Source organism: Abramis brama, assembly GCF_963993115.1.
Source record: "Abramis brama genome assembly, chromosome: 3".
NCBI lineage: Eukaryota > Metazoa > Chordata > Actinopteri > Cypriniformes > Leuciscidae > Abramis > Abramis brama.
In genome coordinates this window covers 35,259,513-35,283,165 of record NC_139965.1, presented here as the reverse complement: position 1 = coordinate 35,283,165, position 23,653 = coordinate 35,259,513, and the positions used below count along the sequence as shown (strand labels likewise).

General features: G+C 37.3%; 2 protein-coding genes across 2 annotated transcripts in view; both read right to left on the bottom strand.

The window, feature by feature from the left end:
* Position 1: 1 nt before the first annotated feature.
* LOC311079996 (uncharacterized protein) lies at positions 2 to 3,352 on the bottom strand. The gene is made up of 2 exons (XM_084109733.1): positions 2,612 to 3,352; positions 2 to 1,955 (listed from the first exon to the last, which is right to left on the bottom strand). The coding sequence occupies exons 1-2, from the start codon at positions 2,948 to 2,950 to the stop codon at positions 702 to 704; spliced, it is 1,593 nt and encodes a 530-aa protein (XP_083965859.1). The 5' UTR covers positions 2,951 to 3,352; the 3' UTR covers positions 2 to 701.
* Positions 3,353 to 9,374: 6,022 nt separating this feature from the next.
* Positions 9,375 to 23,653, bottom strand: part of bean1 (brain expressed, associated with NEDD4, 1) — a 63,385-nt gene continuing 49,106 nt past the window's right edge. The window contains exon 6 of the mRNA XM_084109826.1: positions 9,375 to 12,163. Within this exon, the coding sequence (XP_083965952.1) occupies positions 11,806 to 12,163 (358 nt within the window). The 3' untranslated portion in view covers positions 9,375 to 11,805. The remainder of the gene's footprint in view (positions 12,164 to 23,653) is intronic.

The following is a 23,653-nucleotide window of genomic DNA, read 5'->3' as shown; positions in this document are numbered from 1 at the left end:
TTTGAAAATATTTATTTTATTACATTTCAAATCTAGTCACATAATTGTATGGCATGCTCCACTGTAGCCTCAGTAGTACTGTAAGATTAATACAAAGAATGTAAGACCTTATTACTTTCAATAATAGGCAGTATAAGATTCACCAGAACACCATATTTTTTACATTTATATTAACCTACATGAATCCAAGGTTAAACAGTCCTGCAGAATAAGTGATCTTCCATTAAGACAAGTAGGTGCACATTTAGCTGTTTCTCTACATTTAGTAAGGCACAGTACCTAATAAATCAAGCTCTTAGAATCATTTTGACCCAAGCAAGCTCCCAGGCAACATTTCATGGTGGGGCCAATGTAGGTGTGATCTGAATTAGCACCAGTATAGGTTAATTCAGGTAGGGCCAACATGGAACCCATGGACAAACCATGAAATGTTAGCTGGGTTCATGAAAATTATAGCAGCAAGAAACCTTCCTTCACTTTAAAAAGCTATGATAAAAGGTATTGCACACAGACATTCTTCCTGTTACCTTCAGAAATTGTAAGTGAAATCATGGCTTTATTAACAAGAAACTCGGTATCAATAAAAATGCTTTGTACATCATTACTAGCACAAAGGTATTAATTTAGTCACTGCACTGCCACACGGTAGCATACTTTAAAATCTCTGGCATGGATGTGGAAAAACCTTGAATACTTTGTGTCTAAACCATCACGTATGTTTGGTCTAGCTCGTCTTCTGGTTGTTGAGATATGGGACTCTTGTGGGCGCTTGCACCCTCATTGGCAGTCTGACTGTGGTCAGTTGGTGGTCCAAACACTGTTGTACATTCGTTCAGTGCGCTAGGGATGTAGATTGACTGAGGAGGCTCTTTAATAGTGCTGTCCTGTGCAAGAACGCCATCAGATCCAGCACAGCTCCCGCAACCTGCAATGTTGCAGACAGGCTCCTGGGATGGGCTGCACAAGATGGGCAGGCTCATGCCATCTGGGGATTTTGTGGGTGGGGTTGTGATGACGTCATTATGTCCACTAGATGGCTGGGCCTGTGCGGTCTCCTCTATGGGGTATTTAAGGGGTTCATCTGCACTGAGGTCCTTCACGTGCATTTTTCCCATTCGCTCAGTGAGCTCAAGCAAGCAGTCTTCTGTTGAGCCTTCACGGTTGCGTCCTTGCAGCAGTGTCCCGACTTGAAGCACCAATAGTTTGTCATCTAAGGCTTGGGCTTCTACAAGTGGGTTTGGGATGTGTAGCTTTCTATGACCTGGGGTGGTCTCATTGTGCATGGCTATAGACTGGGGTCCACTCATGTCAGTACTGACCTCGTGGAACAGGCCTGCATTGTGGCCCCTGCATCCAGCCTTCTCCTGGGCCTTGAGAGGCTGCATCATTCTTTGAGAATTTTGGAAAATAGGCTTTTGTCGGATGGCCAGGTCTGGGTAGCTCTCCCTCATCTCCAAGATAGACTTATCATCAGTCATGAATGAGCTGGATGGTCTTGCTACATCAGATATAGCACTGTCTTGAGACTTGTTGAATTCCTGATTATGAGGTTCATGACATTTAAGTGACTCTTGTTGCTGTTGTTCCCCTGGGTTTACCAGTGAGCCGCCTTCAACATGCCCATCATCCTTAAAAACATCCTCATTTAGATTACAGATGTCATTGATAGGTTCTGAAACTTCTTCCCCAGCACTGAAGGTCAAAGGAGATGCTCTCGTTTGAAGGATGTCCAGACATTCTACATGTGATCTCTGGTTCATGAGTTCGAGAAGATACTCGCACTCTAACCTGGCAAGGAAAAGGTCGAATCCCATACTCTTGGCCTTTTCAGGATCAAAATGATCAGACAGTCTATACTCAGTGTCTGTTTCTACACAGTATCCGATAATCTGAAGAATACTCCTGGCAAAAGGCAATACTGGCTTGATGTAATAGACAAAGTTTCCTGTAAATTTCTGAGAGAACAGGGAAAAACAGTCCCAATTAATGATATGTACAGAATTTATGACATGTTTTAGGTCTCTTTTCACTTTTTAAATAATCCAACCTTGTGTCCTGATTTTGTGATAAATTAATTAAACTCATGTTCTTTTGAGATTCAGAGTGTGTATACCAGTCTAAGAAATTTGGGATTTGCAATCAGGTGTATTCATTGGTTTAGGCTGGTCTAGCAGGTCTGCCAGTCAACAGACCAGCCTGGGAGACCAGCTAAGACCAGCAAAACCATCTTTAATCCCCTCTAAAATCAGCCAGACCAGGTTAGGAAATTATTAAAGAACAGCAAACCACCTGAGACTGGTTTAAGCTGTTTTATAATCAACTCTCAGAATATTGGCTATTTGGATTTGGCAACATTTGGCATAATTCACAGACAAGGCTTAGCCTAAGCCTCGTCCCCGACTAACATGCATGTTTGAGCTGTTTTAACTGAAAGCAACTTTCCTGTCCTGACCAAAGGGAAAGTAGGCTATAGCCTACCCCAAACCCTTCTAAAACCTAAAAACAGACTGACAAGGCTATAGGAGACCAGAGAAGAACAGCAAACCTGGCTGTTATTGCCATCAGCTGGAAGAGTAGAGAGAACAGACCTATCGATAAAACTTTTATTTACCTTTAATGTTTTAATCTCTTTCTTCCACGGAAACAAAAACAGGTTGACACAGAACATCTCCAGTAACTCGGCGGCTTTTCTAAAGTCGTGGACGTGTCTCTGGCAGTCCCTGTATTGTGCGTGCTTGTACAGAGTCTCGTAGAAGTCCAGCAGCGTGTTGAATCTCTTCCGCGGCTCTTCCTCCGGCAACAGCAGCACGCGCCTGGCTTCATCTGTCACCTGTGTCTCTGAACACACTTTCACATCGCCTTCACAACTAACTTTGTCGTAGTGCTGTAAATACTTAACGAACACGTCTTTCCGCGAAACCGGCGTTTGATCGTCGACGCTGTTGGTCATGTTTGTTACAGAAAGTGATCAAGTTGTCTCCCGATGAGGAAGCGAAAGTAGTATGCAAATAAGGAGTGATGATGATGATGCATTATGAAGGTATCGCCAACGACGCAAATACGGAAGAACCATAACCTATATTTTCTGATGCTAATTTAATCACGGTCCAGATACTTTAATAAAAGGCATGAATGTCTATAATGTCCTTGACCAATAAGCGAAACGGTCTGTATCGCAAGCATAAGCGATGTAGCAGCTAATGTAATAGCGATCTCATGTTCATCTCAGCCTTAACTAGCCTATAATTTAAACATAAACTCAATTATCAGCTGCATTTGTCTATGTTTTGACCGAAAAACGGTTGATGATATACCTACATGTCACCATTATTGTTATTCTTCCTTCGAATGTGGGAAACATTACTGACATCTAGTGCAGAAAATAAGTAATTCTCATGACTTTTGTGTAAGAATGGCCAGAAGACGGCGATGTAATCATACAGTTGACGCTTATTCAAGTTTTTAGTAGGCCTACGTCACAAAGGAAAATACCTTATGGGTAGGCTATCTATGGGGGAAATCCAGCTTCAAATGGAAAACGTTAAGAAAAACTTGTGTAAAAACACTCTTGGTGTAGGAATGTGGTATTCAGTACAATATACCATGGTATTACTACCATCTGATGATGGCCACAGCACTTTTTGTAAGCTCAGCGTGCAATAAAGGAAATTCCATGTGGAGATACAGGTCTATGAGTTATGGGTCTCAGTGAGCAAGGAATTAATGCTTCTCTAGAAGCCTAACTGCACAGGGAGAGATAAGTTATAAATAAATTATATAATTGATATTATATTGTGATTATATTATTAATATTATATTATGTAAGTTATAAATAAATTATATAATTGATATTATATTGTGATTATATTATAAGTATTATATTATATAAGATATAGTTGAAAACAGTTATTTTAAATTGTAATTTTTTACTGTAGGCTATTACTGTTTTTACTGTATTTTGATCAAATAAATGGAGCCTTTCAAAAACATTTAAAAATCTTATCCACCCCAAACTTTTGAATAATAAATTAATTTGTTTGGAATATGAACAACATTAATATACAGTTGCAATCAAAATTACTGAACTCCCTTGACCTGCAATACATTTTGTTGCTGAGAACATTTTATGAAAACAATTCAACAAAGGCATCAGTTATAGAAAGGTTATTAATACACACTTGAGTGATTCTGAGAATGTAAAGTTGATGAAAAAAAAAATCAAATTGACTTTCAAAATTGTTCAACCCCCAAAAGTCACATTTTGTGCAGAATCTTTTATTCTTTATAACCTCCAATACACGCAGCCTGTAAGTCACATGATCTCTACTGCAATCTCGGCCCATTCCTCGCTTGAAAAAGCTTCCAGAACACTGATAATTGCTTTCTTCAAATTGCACCAACTATTTTCAATGAGATGTAATTTTGAAGTCTGTACAGGCCAATCAAAAACATTATACGACTGATCCCTGAACCAAGCTTAAGTAGATCTGGAGGGATACTTTACATTGCATTATATAGCCTATCGACATTATCACTTTTAATTTGCCATTAAACTGTTATAGATGACATTTTTAAATAAATAAAAACTCTGTAAAGAGCTTATTTGTAAATTATTACAGTCTCCGGGGGTTAAATAATTTTGATTGCAACTGTACCAACACATAACAATCAAGTTAACTAAAGTATCAAAACATACTGAATGCAGCAAATATTAAAATGCACAAAACTTAGTAAGCACTTATGTCACTGAACAGGGGCGTAGCCATCATTTCAAAAGTGAGGGGGACAGAATGTCAAGTGTAATACCAGTTTTTTTCCAACTTTTGTTGACATATTTTTGCTTAATTGGCTTAATATGCTATTTATTTTTAAAGCAATAAAACAAAGAAAGAAAGAAAGATGTTCAGTACTTTATATTGCACATGCAGGGTTTTTCCTGGCTCAAAACTAGGCGGCGGTGGTAAAATCCTGATCATGTATTTTAATAATAAGATAATTAAATATGTATGTTTCGTAGACCATCATATAGCCTACTGTGTTTGTGGGTGGAGCTCGGTACCTCTAGGGGGGTCCGGGGGCATGCCCCCCTGGAAGAATTTTTTTACATTTTAAAGATAAATTCATTAATCTGGTGCACTTTGAGTCACCCGAATCTGCTGTTAAAAATAAATAATCCACCCGCCAACCACCCAAACCTATGATATTTGATCATCAGATTACAATTATTCAAATTCTCAGTGTTAAGCATGATAATATGGTAAAATATCACACTGAAGTAGGCTGCTTTAAAAATAACATTTGTTTAAAATAAAAGTTCTTCTTTTGGCAAAATTACATTTCCTATAGACTAAACAGAGACTCCCTTCAAACTTAAATTGTCAATGTTTCATTACATCACTGTTGGAAAACACTCTTATCAGAAATACGTTTTTTTTTTACCTTTATAAAGGGCATTTTTTCCTTAATTTTATTAAATGTAGCCTATGCTCCATCTTTCATTTCAAATTGAAACAGTGAAACTTTGTTACCATCAGTGTATTATCAACTATAGGCTATCAATCGCCACTTAACATTAAATGAAATTAAATCAGAATCATCCTTGCATTATCTATCTATCTATCTATCTATCTATCTATCTATCTATCTATCTATCTATCTATCTATCTATCTATCTATCTATCTATCTATCTATCTATCTATCTATCTATCTATCTATCTATCTATCTATCTATCTATCTATCTATCTATCATCATGTACACATGTTACAACGCTGCCTGATTCAAGCAGGCTGTTAATGCATGAAAATACAAACTCGCAATCACCATGTTCATTCTAATTTGAAGGGCTTTGATAACATCTGTGAAAATAATAGACATTACGAATAAAAAAAAGATTGAAAATAAGTGCACGTTTGTGCGGGTTATTGGTGCTGGAGAATAATAATAATAACAATAAAGCTACTTCCATATTCTCACTTAACTTACCTTTTCTGACCTGAAAATATTCGGTAACACTTTATTTTAAGATTACATCATTACACAAGTTAGCCTACATTTTGCTTACCATAGAAATAATTAGTAAATTATGCGTAATTACTAGTAACTAACCTAAACCAAACCTTATCCCCATAACCTTAACCCTACCGTAAGTACATGTAGTTAATTAATATTCCTCAGTACTTATTACACTGTAACTTCACTTTTTAACCAAATAATCCTTGTAACCAAATAATCAGATGGTAAAATACACATTAATTACATAAAACAATACATGTTTAAAATAACTTGAATAAAATGTTTCAGATGTTTGTACTTTGATTTCTGTAGTGTGCTAGAGTTGTGTGGCTCTGCATGGATGAAATGAGCATTCCTCTGGGATAGTTTAATAGAAGAGGATCTTTGGGACAAGAGGCTAATTAAGGTGAGAGCAATGGCACAGGCCATCTGTTCAGGGCACTTTCTGTGAGCCCACCGTGCAAACAGGCAGGAGAGAGAGAGAGAGAGATGAATATCCACATCAGTGCTAGCGAGAGGCTTGTAATGCATTATGAATGACAGGAGTCAATGAGCAAAATGGTTCAGGAAACATTCTGTCCATCTGGAAGCCTTTAGTTTACAATCAACATCTGTTCCTAAACTGCACATTCTTCTCTGAAACTTGCCAGTGGTAACTGTGCACAACAAAATCTTACATTGCTATCTATACTGAATTTACTACACCCTAAAAATAATTCAGTGGCTCTGTAAATATCACAATAATAATATCCTACATTAATAAAATCTCTGATTGTTTGAGCTGGACGTACCAAAATAAATGCTTAAAAATCCAACAGTTAATTTTGTCCTAATGTAAATAAATTATTTCAGTGTTCTTTTTAGAGAAGAAAGAAGAAAATTTGCATTTTACTAACAAATTATATTTTTGTAAATATATTTTTGAGTTTCAGTCAAAATATTTGAGAATGAAGAAATTATACCTTTTTTTTTTTTTAATAATAATATATATATATATATATATATATATATATATATATATATATATATATATATATATATATATATATATATATATATATATATATATATATATACAGTGAGGAAAATAAGTATTTGAACACCCTGCTATTTTGCAAGTTCTCCCACTTAGAAATCATGGAGGGGTCTGAAATTGTCATCGTAGGTGCATGTCCACTGTGAGAGACATAATCTAAAAAAAAAAAAATCCAGAAATCACAATGTATGATTTTTTAACTATTTATTTGTATGATACAGCTGCAAATAACTATTTGAACACCTGAGAAAATCAATGTTAATATTTGGTACAGTAGCCTTTGTTTGCAATTACAGAGGTCAAACGTTTCCTGTAGTTTTTCACCAGGTTTGCACACACTGCAGGAGGGATTTTGGCCCACTCCTCCACACAGATCTTCTCTAGATCAGTCAGGTTTCTGGGCTGTCGCTGAGAAACACGGAGTTTGAGCTCCCTCCAAAGATTCTCTATTGGGTTTAGGTCTGGAGACTGGCTAGGCCATGCCAGAACCTTGATATGCTTCTTACAGAGCCACTCCTTGGTTATCCTGGCTGTGTGCTTCGGGTCATTGTCATGTTGGAAGACCCAGCCTTGACCCATCTTCAATGCTCTAACTGAGGGAAGGAGGTTGTTCCCCAAAATCTCGCAATACATGGCCCCGGTCATCCTCTCCTTAATACAGTGCAGTCGCCCTGTCCCATGTGCAGAAAAACACACAGTGGACATGCACCTACGATGACAATTTCAGACCCCTCCATGATTTCCAAGTGGGAGAACTTGCAAAATAGCAGGGTGTTCAAATACTTATTTTCCTCACTGTATATATATATATATATATATATATATATATATATATATTATTTTTTACTTACATTTACTCTTCTGATTTCACAACTTTAAAATGTACTCAAAATTTTTAAGTGTTAAAATGTTTTACCAAAACAATGAGTACATCATAGTTTAAAGGTAGACTATGTAAGTTTTTTTGTTCAAAATTAACTAAATTTAAATAATGAGTCAATACATCATCAATGCTTCTTCCAAACGTGTTTTTGTCTTACCCTGATTCACTATGGTAAGCCTATTAAGTGTTTATATTTTAGAACTGATGGGATGGTTTTTGCAGGAAATTACGTCACTCGTGTTTCGTCATATCTGTAAGTAGAGAAAAGTTGACCTGCTACTTTGACGTGTATGGTGTGTGGGAGTGGCATAGATTAGTTGTCACAACAAATAATACATCTCTAACCTCTGGGGAATCACCCATTTAAAAAAAAAAAAAGTCTTTAAAAAGTCTTTAAAAAGTAAAAAAAAAAAAAAAAAAAAAACGGAACAGAGGAGAGGAGAGTCTGAGTCAACAACTTCCATCTAAACTGGTTATCTCTTAAAGGGTTATTTCACCCCAAAATGAAATTTCTGTCATTAATTACTCACCCTCATGTCGTTCCAAACCCTTAAGACATTCGTTCGTCTTTGGAACACAAATTAAGATATTTTTGATGAAATCCGAGAGCTTTCTGATGTCTTAAGGGTTGCAACTTTCAAGGCCCAGAAAGGTAGTAAAGACATCATTAAAAAAGTGCATGTGTCTACAGTGGTTCAAACGTAATGTCATTAAGCGACGAGAATACTTTTTGTGCGAAAAAAAAAAACTTTATTCAACAATTTCTTCTCTTCTGGTCCAGATCTCCTACGCTATTCGCGTAGTAAACAGTGCAGCACTTCCGGGTTCTATGCCAGAATGCCGCCTCACTATTGGCCGACGCTGGTCACGTGAGCACACAACACATTCGTGTGATGCTGACACAGGAGCTAGCCAATAGTGAGGTGTTGTTCTGATGTAGAACCCAGAAGCTCTGCACTGTTTACACTACGTCAACAGCGTAAGAGAATGATGTCGCACAAAAAGTATTATTTTTTTGTTGCAATGCCAGTTGAAAGTTGCAATGAAGTGTCTGTCAATGGAGGGATCAGAAACCTCTCAGATTTCATCAAAAATAGCTACATTTGTGTTCCAAAGATGAATAAAGGTCGTAAGGGTTTGGAACGAAATGAGGGTGAGTAATTAATGAAAAAAAAAAAAAAAACTGTCCCTTTAAGCCTAGTAGTGAATGTTTTATGAGCAGTTGGATAATCTTCATCTGCACAGTAATGCAGAGCTGATACACAACTAAAACAATTTTCTTCCGTAAATGCATCCCGTTTAATTTTTTAAACCGCTAGAGAGCCAAAAGTTACATAGTGTACCTTTAAGTTTGTGTGTGTGTGTGTATCACTACTCTGTATTTACAAAATTGACAATTTCAAAATTCTCCCAGAAAGCATTCAGAGATTAACGTCTAAATAGATAGAGGTCTGGTGTTTTTATTTATTCAGAGGATACAGTGGTAAATGAATAAAGAGTCCTATACAAAACATACATTGACATCTGCAGCTCTATGAAACAGCATTATCACTTTGGACAACCGACCAAAACATTATGACAGAGAAATAACACACTTGAGATGTAGATTCATTAAATGTAAGTCAACATTTACAACGGGCTTTGATCCTAGGGTGCTATTTTGGTGTAAGAATAAATATCCATGTGTTCTAATGAAACTGGTGAAATAGCACACAAACATAAGCCATTTTAAAGTGATTTTCTAGAACATCAACTCCATAGATGCAACTAAAATGCACAAACCTATAAAAACAGACAGAAAATATGCAACGAATGGGAAGTAGATCTTCATTAATAATAATTTGGCAATATTCCTTTAAATCTGACTTGTGTTCATTTTATCTTTATGCACACAGAATTGCTACAGTCTCGTGCTAACAAGTGTGACTTAAACTCGAGAGTTTACAGATACAGTATTAGGTTTACAGTGCGGTGGCAACAGCTAATCCACCTCTACTCATTACATCATATAACATCTGGAGCAATTCTTCATCTAAGGTGTTGACCAATACAGCTCATGCCTTTACAGAGCTATATGACCAGAACGAGACAAGCTCGACATTCAAAGTTCAAACTACAATAGATAAATAATAGTGGGCCATTTAATATTCATTTCTGTTTTGAGCTGCTTTTCACGACACAATAAATGCATTCATGCACCAAATTCAATTGAATAAATCCCTACAGACCCTCTTTTCTATAAGAATATACTTTTGTGCGGTGAGGGGAGAGTGAGGAGAATAGAGGCGAGGCATCATGCAGTCATTTTATGGGCAACTTTTACACTCACACACACACTTGTGTATTTATATATAGTGTGTGTGTGTGACAAAAAAAAAATTAAAAATAAAATTAAAAATGTGAATGGAAAAGTTTCTTCACTTTAGCATGTTAATCTAACAGTCATGGTGCTTACTAGGCACATTGTATATAACATGCATGTGCGGGGAAGCCATTGTGTTACAGTAAATGGAGTGGGAAATGGGCAACAAAAACAGGAACAAATCTGATACATAATTATTTTGGAAGCACATAGTGTGTCCAGCAAGAACTATCTAATGTTTCATTTCATATTGACATCAATGCTACAATGGCTTTGCTTTTGAGCTACTTAGTTACCAATCTTAGCTCTTCTGTTATAATGTACACAGCATCAATGCAGTTTAGGAGAACAATGTAAAATTGCTTTACACCCTTTGGCAAAGTGTCCCCTACAGCCCTTTCTAACCATAGTTTGTATTTGTCATATGCATTGATATCATACTTATCTGTTGTTTTCTTAAGATCTTCAGATGCATTTGAATATTAGCATTGCCAGGAGACTTTAGGAAAACAGTCTCTGCAAAAAGAAGGAAATATAAAGAAATCACAGTGACCTAACCCTAGCTGGAAAGCAGTGGTTCTCAACCTTTTTGACTGCAAGGCAAATAATAATTTATAATCATTTATAATTAATAGAGCAATATTCCATAAAAAAATGAATTGTCAATTTTGATTTCATGGTGACTTTAAAAAATATAATGTCAGTTTAACGTTGTATATCAATTTCTTTTCTTTTTTTTCAGTATTTTCATTAATATTACGTTAATATAAATAATTATAGGACTTTTGGGGCTGGAATTTACCCTCTGGTTGAGAACCACTGATGAAAGGAGCAAATAAAATGTGAGTAGAAAAGTATGGATAAAAAGCATATCGATTTTCTGATGACATTCAAATTGCTTTAAAGATAATTTCTCATATTTGCTAGTTATTCTATGAAATGTACAAAATATTATCTTAAAAAAAAGTTTACAGATTACAAAACGTAAATAGTTAAAGCCAACCCTAAATTAAAAAAAAAAAAAAAAAAAAAAAAAAAAAAGGTTGTAGGAGATAGTCATGTGGAAATAGTCACTCATGCAGGAACAAATTGTCACACTTAAAAGAAAGGTACATTTCTATTCCCACGTTAATTTCTCCAGGTGATGTTTATTGGGAGGCTTTCTGCTCTTTTTAAAGTCAGGCCATCCAAAATTAGCTGTGGTTGTGAAGTTGAAATCATCTATAAGTCTATCAGTAAGAGAAGACGCACGTTGACATATAAGCAAAAGACTAGGTGAGGTGACGCACAAAAAAAGTGGTCGATAGCCCTGTGCTGTCATGGCGGCTCCCGCTTTGTCAGATAAAACAGGAGGTGCAGTGTCTGCGTCAGGTGAAGTGAGAGGTAATTGTGGGCTTCTGCAGGTGTCGGTTTCAGCTCTTGACTCAGGGAGACCTCAGCCACACAAAAGAGTCCCTCTCAAAGCTGGTTTGGTACAGGTGACGCATGAGTGTGCTGGAGAGGTCAGGATTACAGGATCCTGTGGGAAACGCTGTCCTGAGGACTGCTGTCCGCTGTAGTGTGTTTGAGCAGATCCAGGGGCATCAGTGGAAGGGGCTGGTTTTGTTCACTCACTACTGCTTCGTATGGGGGCGCTTCTTCAAAAGGTAAGGCTGACAAAGAGATGGAGGCGATCGGCTGGTGTCTGAAGTCCTGGAGTCTGGTTGGGTATTGGGAAGAGCTGCTTGCAGACACCCAGGAAGCACCGGCGGGCAGATCCTCCGTCTCTCTGTGATAGTGTGCACGGCACGGGTCTGTGAGGGAGTAGGGGGGTGGATCGTCCGTAGGAACATAAATTTGCGTCCCTTGTCCCACACATTCATCGTAACTGAAAGAAAAATACCATTTTGATTAAATATGATTATATACACATTTGATTTCAACATTTCTATCAATGTAATATCAAAGTTTGTTAAATATAGGAGGATCCTGTTGCACACCTTCTTTAGGGAACCACAAAATATGTACTGTAAACTTGGTAGGTTAACTATTCTAACCACAAGAGGGCAGGAAATGTATTGGCACAGGGATTTTCAAGGAATTTTTGCCAGAACCCCTAAATATGTTGATCCCCTTGCTCATATATAAATACATATAATCTGTATGGAGGAAATATATAGTGTGATATTATAGAAAAATTAAGAAAACATGTTGTCTCCAGAATAAAAAAAAAGGCTTTTTTACTGTAATTTTAATAAAGACACAAAAATGATTAAAATATTATATGAAAAATATTAAATATACATTTCAAATACACTTAAATGTAAGAAATCTTTTAAAAATATTGTTAATTAGGGCTGTCAACAGAACAAAATATTGTGATTAATCTCATGATTTTCTCATGATAGTTCAGGATTCTTTATTATTCTTTTGGGATTTTTTTTTTTCTTGGACTCAGCAGTGGCAATGACTCACAAATAACATATTCAAACAATGACATGAATCTAAAATTATAAATTAACCCTTAAACGCATACATTGGGTCTTTAGTGACCCAGGACGTCATTCACTACCCTCCTCCTCGTTATTTTTTTTTTTAAAGTTAGACATTAACCTCAAGTGTTCTTCAATCAATTCATTATAAACAATATAACAAGAATTTATTTTTTATAAAAGAATGCCTGTTTTCACATTAATTTTTGTAAAAATTTTATATGGTCACTAACAACTGAGGTGTGTAACAGTGTAAGCATTTTTTTTTTCTTCACAACAATAATTGAATCTTTGATAACTGAATAAGTGCAATTTACAGAAGTGGCAATGATACACAATGATGAAGTGACGTTTCACTCATAGTTACCACAGGCAGAAAACAAAAGAATAGGAAGAATCATCAGCAAAACTTGAAATGGCTCAGCAATTTACTGCAGAGCAAGTACTGAACACAGTCAAATATTAGTGTCACTGCTGGTGGATCTGGTGAAGAAGCTGTCAGCGATCAAAATATTGATTTTGAAGATGTTGAAAATTATAGTTATGAGAATATGTTTGAGATTGTGAATATGTGCCAGATGCTGAATGTACTGGGAAATGAGCTCTGATGAGGACAGTGATGATGGTATAAAACATCTGCTCAAACTGAACCCTTCCAAGATCCAAAAGGTAACAAAATATTTTTTTTATTCTTCTGTAATTGTTACTCTAATATCAGGAGAGTTTTATATTATCGCGACAAGTAGAGATTCATCCAGATAGATCCGGTTTGCTACAGACCTGAATATGTAATAATGATTGGAGAAACATCCATGCATTTAAGGGTTAAACAATATATGTATTATATTATGCATATATTATGCATATTTAATATTTAACACATCATCTTTAAAAGCTCTAGTACAATCTTTTCTAAAAAATTTTTTTTGGGTTTTCCGTGGACCCCAGAACACTCCCTTCCAGCCTCTTGTGACTCTAGGCCTGTTTAAAAAATAACATAAACTTAAAATGTATATAATATATCTAACAAAATGTATACAATACAAATTAATATAATACAAATATTATATAATAATAAATTAATAAAAAATGAACAGTATAGCCAAGACATTTTATGCTTCACCACAACAGAAGTGTCAGATTTATGACAGATTTTTACATAAAGAGCTACAAATTTACTTATGCTATTATAATGTCTGAGTGCAAGATCTTCATGGCTCATGCTAAGTATCATGCTTGACTCAGGGTGAAGCATTAGAATTGACATTCAATTACCACATCACCACATCTTCCCACCACATCAAATTGCCAATTTTACTTTCTCTTTGCGATACCCTGCTACACAAACAAAGCTCAAGTGAAGCATATCAGATTCAAAGCCCAATGTTTCCATCCAGGAGAAAAGCAAACAAAAAGATAGAGAAAAGGAGTGAAATGGCCTACTTGCTTGCTTGTGTGTGTGTGTGTGTGTGTGTGTGTGTGTGTGTGTGTGCGTGTGAGTGTGAGGTGAGCTACATTAACCAGGGTCATGGGCACTTCCAGTAGAAGTAAAGCAGTCATCTGCCTCTGACCTCAGCAAGAGCAGGGCACAGAGCGTTAGAAAGAGTAAGAGCGAATATCAGCAGGGTAATTGGATCTCGGCATGGTTAACCATATCAGACTGTCAGAGAGAGCGGAAACGGGATGCTGGAATTGGTTTAGGCCGCCACCCCAGGCTTACACATGAGAGGGGGCTTTGTGGTGGGCACAAAGATCTCTGTCATAGATGCATCATTTGTCTAGACAAAAGATGTGCATTTAAAAAAAAGAAAGAAAGAAATGAATACTGTTATTCAGCTAGGATGCATTCAATTGATCAAAAATGATAGTAACGACAATTATAATGTTACAAAAGATTTCTATTTAAAAAATGCTGTTATTATGAACTTTCTATTCATCAAAGAATCCTGACAAAGTATCAGTTGCCACAAAAATATTAAGCAGCACAACTGGTTTCAACATTAATAATAATAAATGTTTCTTTAGCATAATTATACAAATTTCTGAAGGATCATGTGACACTGAAGACTGGAATAATGATGCTGAAAATCCAGCTTAGCCATCACAGGAATAAATGACATCTTTAAATATATTAAAGTAGTACAATTATTTTGAATTGTAATAATAATATTACTTTTTACATTATTTTTGATCAAATAAATGCAGCCTTTCTAAGTATAAGTGACTTTCATGACTCTTAATGTATTCCATACAAAACTAGACAAATGTAAAAACAACTTTTAGTCATTTTCACTTAAAAATAAACACATTTATAACATTTTACATTTTCAGGCAATATAGGCTAAACAAATTATTTGAATGTGTTTTATTGAATTTTATTGAATTGAATATGCCCTTTAAAAATGAATGCAACATGTGTCTGTTAACATTTGTTTTTGGTTAATAACTTCAACTGTTTGATGATCTATGGGTTTCTGGGAATTATTATTATTGTTATTATTAAATTAAGATATTACAAAATACTAGTGAATCCAAACAGAAGGCAAGACCAATAATGCAAAATTGTGTGAATAAAACATTAAACAGTGAAAACAATAAAACAATAAAAATTGATTTGTTTTATTTGTTTTGATATTTTTTTTATTATTTGTCAAATTAGTTTTTGTTGATAACTTCAACTGTTTGATGTATCTTTCGGTTTTTAATCTCAGCCAACCAGAGATGCAGAGGCAAATCTAAAGAATGACCTTCAAGCATGACAGATGTTATTCAGAGTTCATGAAGAGGCGTTTAGCGTGTTCATGGTGGGGTTTGATCACCATTATGACAAGAGAAGAGAAACTGAAAAGACAGAGAACCTCTGAGAGAAGGAGAGAGAGACTACTTTAGTCTGAACCACGTAAAAAAAAATCTTTTTTTACTTGCTCCTTTCATGGGTCCCAGTCATGCTTAGCCGTTTTTCCCTGGTATCATTACCTCTTCCAGTTGAGCAGGTGGTGTGTTAATTAGCCCTCATCACCTCACTGAAGCTTGACGAAGGATGAGAGGGAGTAGATCTCGGAGTATATGGGAGACCCCACAATACAGCTGCTACTGCTGATATTAGATACGTTTATTATATGATCAACAATTGTAAAAGCATCAGAAATAATTAATTTCCACCTATGGCAGCTTAATTTAACAGACAGTTCCATGAGAGAGATCCACAAGATTTCTGTAACTAAAACCCATTTTATATTTGCAAATGAGCAGCCATAAAATATCGTTGTACACATAATATACTAGGCTACAAATGAAAATGTTTCAGCACTAGGCTTTTAAATTATAATTTGTTCAGTTTTTAAACTTCAAGACTACAAAAATTGCTTTAAAATGGCCATAATAGTGAAAGTATAATTGTATTTTTTTGGTTGCACTTTATTTTACAGTACATGCACTTATGTGTACTTGCAGTGTACTTACCTAAGAAACTGGGTAATCCAAAGTAACTCCGGGTTAAGGTTAGGTTTGGGTGTAGGTTAAGGGTTAGTACCTAGTTATTACCCAGTTATTGCAATTACTATAATAAGTACATAGTATGTACATGGGGAACAGGTTTGTAAAATAAAGCGCTACCTTTTTTTTTGTCAAGCTGTGAAGCTCCAAAAAAGACAAAAACCTATGAGCAACAAATGACTTTTGCACTCACACCCAAGTCTCCTCTTCTTCTACCTACTCCAGCCCTTTCAGTCCTACACTTTTTTTCCATTCTCTTTTCAAGTCATTTTCTTCAGGCTTCATCTGCGAGTAAAGTTTTGCTTTAGTTCACTGTTTTACTAGAATTATAATCATGTATGCAAGTCAACATTTTTTATTTGACTTTGTTACACTTTTTACATAATTATTATGTCATAAATATATATTTTTTTCTACCTAAAGTGTCTGATATGAGGATGAAATAAATTAACTTTAAAACAACAGCTGACATTGAAATTGGTATTAACCATGTTTTTATAAGAATTATTTCCCCCCAGCCCCTGAAAACCCTGTGACAATGCAAGATGACTTACATAACAGCACATAAACACATGCACATCAACTCAGTATACCAATACAGATGTCAGCACATTTTGTTACAGGTGGGGACCACAGCTAACATTACTCCATGCCTGGACACTTTACACTGCCACCATAAGCAGGTCAAACAATATTGACAGCTTGACTAAATGCTCATAACCCCACAATGCTCTGCCACACGTCTCTGAGAATACTGCACTCAGCTATACTGTGGCGTCACCGTGTCTAAGAATTACACACTTCAGCAGACACCGCTACTGAACTTGGCAATGATGGCCAATGACTGCATTCCTTGGATTGTACACAAATGCGTTATGCCATCTTTTCGTTAGGTTGTACCTTACCTTGCATTACATTATGTGATTAATTTGCAGACATAAAAGCACTATATAAATGAAAGTGACTTGACTTGACATACAAAGTCAAACAGCAACTTCCTCTGCAGTGCAGCATTCTGAGTCCAATTCAGTCCACATTAATATATACTTAGATAAATGAGGTCACTGTGTAATGTGTTATTCACCCAATTTTACATTCTGTTTTGTAGCTTAATCCAATGAAGAGCGAGACACAGGAAGAACAAGATACTAGAGACTTTAATGAACACAGATGATCAACTACACTTTAAACACTGACGACGCCTAAAGAACAAATAAATGGAATAGGGGCCAGTTGCACCAGCTATGCGCAAGTTACAACTTAGCCTAGTTTTGAAGTAAATGGGCACTAAGTTACAACTTACACACTACTAAATATTTTTGCGTTGCACCATTAAACTTAGTTGAAGCATAACTCTACGAATAAACGAAATATTTATGGAAGGCTCCGATCAGGAGTTACGGTTATAATAAAATAGCAGACTGACTGACTAACAAACAAGCAATGAGAACATTATAGTTACATTACACCCCCCTCCCTGAAGGCATGTCCTCGCGCTGTAACAAAACCAACAGAGAAGGGAGGAAGGGGGTTCCAGAGGTGGATGAGAGACAGGAGAAGGGCAAGAAACTGGTGGATCAATCGGAGGCAAACACCAAGAAATAGATGATGGAGGGAGGAGCTAGCGAGCGACCCAGAGCAGATCCATAATGACAAAGGTCCACGGCGGAACCGATGGAGGGAGGAGCCAGGGTGAAGCCAAAAGCTGGACCAACTGAGGTGGAGCCGAGGAGACAAAGACCCAGGGTGACAGTGTAAAACCTGGAGGGCCAAGGCAGAGCCTGAGGTGGAAACGGGGGCTCAGAAGACCAGGGGCGGAGCCGGTGGGAGTGAGGACTATGGTGGAGTCGGAGGGAAGGAAGGGTGAAGGGTGGAGCTGAAGGGGAGGAGGGACGAGGAGTAGTCGGAGGCCAGGAAATCTGTGGAGCAACCAGGATGATGACTGACCAAGGTGAAGCCAGAGAAATGAGGGAGCCTGGTGGAGCCTAAGGGATGACGGACCACAGTGGAGCAGGCCGAGATGGAGCTAGGGGATCGACACACCAGGATGAGCCACTGACAGAGGAGCCGAGGGGCTGAAGGGAACCAGTGGAGGCAGACCCAGGGAACTGAATGCCATTGTCAGACGAGGAGGGAGTGGGAGGCTGGACAAGACAAGATGAAGAAGGAGACTGGAAACTGGATTGGACCAGTGAAGATTGGAGATTTTGGGGAATGATATCATCCAAATCATCATACCATTCCTTGTGGATATGGAACCGCACAGTGGTGGTAGTATGGGCAGGACTCCATTCCATGCTCTCAAATTATACTAACACTCCCTCAGAGATGAACAGAGATACCAGCTCATACACCTGGTCTGACTGGGCAGGCTCTGGCTCAGGGTCTTTGGTGGGCTCTGGTTCGTTGTCCATACATGTAGAGAGTGTAGATTCAGTCTCTAGAGCCCTATTCGCACGGGATTAGTATTACCCCTGGACCTCTGTAATTAGGAAATTACCCCCTGACGTCTGTGTTTTTGGTGGCTCATTCACACGGGCAAATAAATGTTCGTAATTCCCTCGAGTTTACGGACTTTACAGCGTGCGCCCACCCATTCACACTTCACTAGCTGAACGTGCTGAAACGAAGATCGCGCTGCAGTATTGCAATTCAAAAAAAGAACTTATTTAAAACCAATTTATTAGAGAAATATATTACAGAATATCATAGTATTGTATAAATGTATAATATATCTTCTTTTTCTTTTATTCTTTGTCCATATTTACAACAAGCCTGCCTGAAGAAGGTATTATGAATACCGAAACGTCACGATAGGCTTGTTTTTCTATTCATTTTATTTGGTTTATTTCATTTTATATCATTTTTACTCTTTCACACTTTGATTTCTTGAGATAGCCTACTTACGGGATGGACGTCTTTAGAGGCCGTGTGAGACAAAGAAATGCTCCACGATACAGACTACTAAGTTACACTACCACAAAAAGCGTCCAAACTTTCCAAAAGAGCTTCCATGTTGCGCCAAAATACTTAATTTGACGTTTCCATGACAACGGTCCGAGTTGAGCTTCCTGATCACGTCTTTACTGTAGTTTGTTTTCTCTTTTGCAGCACTTCATAGTTTTTATTGGAGAAAAACTATAATCGGATTGGAGTAGATCATATCGAGAGATAATGGCCCATAATGGTTATTACGTTCTTTAGAAAACGATAGGCTCACAGAAAAACAGCCCAAATCACAGACATGGGGATTCGCACGGGACTGGTATTATCAGAGGACCCATGTGTTGGCCAAAATACGGTAGGTAATTTTCGGGGGAATTTTTACAGACATTTTTACAGACATGGCAGATTCGCACGGGATAAAAATCACAGACGACCTCTGCGATTATTACAAATTACCGGAGGTCCCTAGGTAATACTAATCCCGTGCGAATAGGGCTTAGGACGAACATTGGCTCAGTCTCAAGCTCCTGGACGGACATAAGGGCTGGCTCACACATCTGGTCAGACTCGGTTGGCATAGGCTCTGGGTCTGCGGTGGGCTCTGGCTTTGGGTCCTAAGCGGGTGTGCGGAGGTGTTGTCTGGGTTCTTGTTCTGTTGAGGTCATAGGCAAGGACATCGACACTAGACCTCTTGCCATGTAGGATTGTCCACATCAAGCAAATCTAGTGAGCCTTAATTCGCTCCCATCCAAAAAAAAAAACAAATAAATAAAATAAATAAAAACAGCCAACAAACAGAACCAGGCAGGATATTCGGATTAAGGAATATTCTCACAGTGAGGGCCACAAAGGCTGCTGCAATATCCATTTTTTAAATCTTTTCTAGGTTCGGCATTTTGTCACGTAGCACTGTTTATCTTAATCCAATGAAGAGCGAGACGCAGGAAGAATGAGATACAAGAGAATTTAACAACTTCAACTTGATCACAGAGAATCAATGAAGCAACTACATGTTAGTGTTGAAGTTGAGACCACCTAAACTGAGACCAAGTCAAGACCAAGACCAGCATGTGCTGAGACCAAGACAAGGCCAATACTTTGAGGGGTTGGGGTTTATACCAAGACCAAGACCAAGACCAAGACCAAGACCAAGACCAAGACCAAGACCAGAGTCTTGCGCACTTACAGTACTTCATGTCGCGTGCACACACTCTCAAGTGGCCAAGGCCGTAAGTGTGGGTATTTGGAAAGACCCAAAGAACTGAGAGAACTGAGGGCTTATACAGGGAGAGACATAATCAACATAACATGGAACAGGTGTTACTAAATTAGCAACCATGGCAACAAACAAGCAATGAGAACTCAGGCAAACAGAAAACAGGGAAAACGAAACTAAAGAGAGCATTATTGTTAAACCTGTATCATGCAACTCCAGGAACAAGCAGAGTTACCATTAAATAATCTGTTCATCTTTTTTATAACCTTATGCCAAATAGTGTTTGTAAAAAATGTTTTTAATTAAAAATAGTTTTTTTCATTATTTAATATTTATAAGCATTTAATAAAATAAAATTTTTAAACATTTTACTTTTACTTTGTTTTTGTCTATTCACTATTTCATCTTTGAGTCAAAACTACATCTGCAAGTATCCATTCATCTGTGTTTGATTATTGAAACAGTGAAAAATAATTATAATTGAAAAATAAAACAAAAATGCAGGGCAGGGACATGGTTCTATGCATTGGCTGTTGATTGGATGGACACAGAACGGAAGATCAAGCTGTGATATTTTAATGGCAAATTACGAGGTCCAAAAGCTGAAACTTAGTTCAAGATAAGATCAAAAACAAGCATTTAGAAAAAAGATAGGGTGAATTTTAAAAAAGGAATTAGAAAGACAGATTGATTCTGACAGGTCAAGTCTGGTGACCTGACCAGACTTGACCTGTCAGAATCAATCTGTCTTTCTAATGTAGGTTCATTAATGGACCAGGTTCAGGCTTTAACTTTAATTTCCTCTACTCTATAGGCTGATACAGTTGTGCTCATTTAAAGGTTCACAACACCTGCTGTGTAACCTATAATCGATATGAATAAGACATCTGTTGTTACCCTGGTTACCCTCAGCGGTGTGTTCCCCTACTCCTCATCCATAAATAATAACTCTGATTGAGAATCCTCCATGTGCAGGTGTGTGTGTGAGGTGCTATTAAGATAAAGGCGCATTCCAAATGTCGAAGCCTGCACTGCGATGAATCACAGGAAAACTAATTTGGCTTTTTTCTGTATGATAATAAGGTATAGCGCAGAAGTCTTTCTGGGCTATCTATATCCTTCTGTGTTACATAAAGCTGTTTGCTCTCTTCAGCAAAGGCCAACAGGGCGAGAAATGTTTTGCACCACACCCTTCTTCCCCTGTTAAGGACCCCGGCTCCTCAGGGACTCCTCCACACACACATACTGAGGTGCAACCTCAACTGACAATAATTTATTAATCAGGCTATGCAAATGTCACAGCCCAGCCATGACTGTGTCTCTCATCTCATCTATCCATTTCCTAAAATAATAAACAGCCTGTGTTTTCTTTAATGTGTTTTTTTAAACACACTATTGTTCTTCTCAGGAACAAATATGAGCATCAGTTGTTTTTCCACCTTGGTCTAATGTAGACAGTTCACCCTTCCCCAGAGAACATGATGAAAAACACCCACAGAGGTCTTTAATATAGTATCATTCCACACCCACACTTTAAATAAATTTGTATATAAAAATAATATAAAATATTAAAATACAACATAAATATATAAATAAACGGACTATAAACGGACTGGGCTGTATGTAAAAATGGTCATGTATTAATTGCTTTTTTATTGCCGATGTGTGAACAGCATGTAATGAAACTTAAATATCAAGACCTTTCCTAACTTCCTAGATTGTCCATGAATGCTGTAACAGGTGATCCATTGGAGGCAAGTTGTAGAACCCAAGAGCAGTTTATTGGACACGGACACGGACACGGACACGGACACGGACACGGACACGGACACGGACACGGACACGGACACGGACACGGACACGGACACGGACACGGACACGGACACGGACACGGACACGGACACGGACACGGCGCTTACCAACGGTGGTTACAGGGATACAATACTTGACAAAGACACGTGGCAAACGTAAGGGCTTAAATACAGACTACTAATGACTAAGCGAGACACACCTGTGAACATAATTTAGACAATTAACCAATGACTACTAGACACACAAAAGACACATGGCAGGATCACATGAGGGCAAGGGATTCACATGACAATACATGAAACATGACTGACATGAAACATGAACCATGATCCAAAACAAGACGTGACAAATGCCTACAGACTTGATGTTTATGTGAAGGACCGGGGCCGGTTTGCCGGGAAAATCAAAAGATTGTGACATTTACGTGCGCTCCCGAGAGCCTCTCTTCCATTCTATGACACATGAAATGTGAATGTTTATACAATGTTCAGGATAATGTCGAAAGAACCATTCTGTACTGTAATGTAAATGTGCCATGCAAAGTAAATTAATTAAAACTTTATTCTCACATAGCCAGATCTATATATCTATAGTCTATAGTCTCAAATATAAGCTACTTTATAATCAAACTATCATAACACTGTAATTTTTAAATTTCATTTGTCGACATGATGCCGTTGAATTGCAGAGCTTCTGCAAACCTAACCACATTGCTATGATCAGATGTTTTCCTAACTGCCGCTTTGTCACACTTTCATCTTTGTTGTGTGTTTATTTTGTTATTGAGAGGAAAGCGCACGGCACATATTTACATATTCATCTAAACATCACTCTCAGCAGCATGGACGGCGTTCTACATGGTTCAGCAGCATGGTTCTACATATAACCCCTCTAAATATTTATTAACATTTATAATTTAATATAAATCTAATTTTTATGTATTAATAAACATTGTATTTATATTAAAATGGATTATATATATACATATATATATATATATATATATATATATGCATGAAGTGTGTGTTTAGAATAATACGAAATATAGAAATTAAATACTATATATATAGTATTTAATTTCTATATTTATTTCGTATTATTCTAAACACACACTTCATGCACTATCCATTGCTCAAAAATATACACACATCACACACGCACGCACACATTTCTGGTGGATATTTTTGAGCAATGGATAATTCATGAATTGTGTGTATAGAATCATGAACACTGCAGAGTGTGTGTGTGTTTCTGGGATCTGCCTAGTTTTATTCTGCTCTGCGGAAGTGGCACTTCACGGGCTCCACAGGTGAGCAGCTCATATACATGCCCTGAGCACTAAGTTCGCAGGTGCCATCTGTGGCCATGGCAGCCCTGGCGTGAGTCACATGCCACAGCCCCTCCCTGTCAGCCCCAC

Excerpts from the sequence above, each read along its gene's own strand:
- LOC311079996 (XM_084109733.1), bottom strand. The coding sequence starts at position 2,950 with ATGACCAACAGCGTCGACGATCAAACGCCGGTTTCGCGGAAAGACGTG. Across the intron at positions 1,956-2,611 it reads AAGAGATTAAAACATTAAAG|AAATTTACAGGAAACTTTGT; the intron begins GTAAATAAAAGT and ends CTGTTCTCTCAG.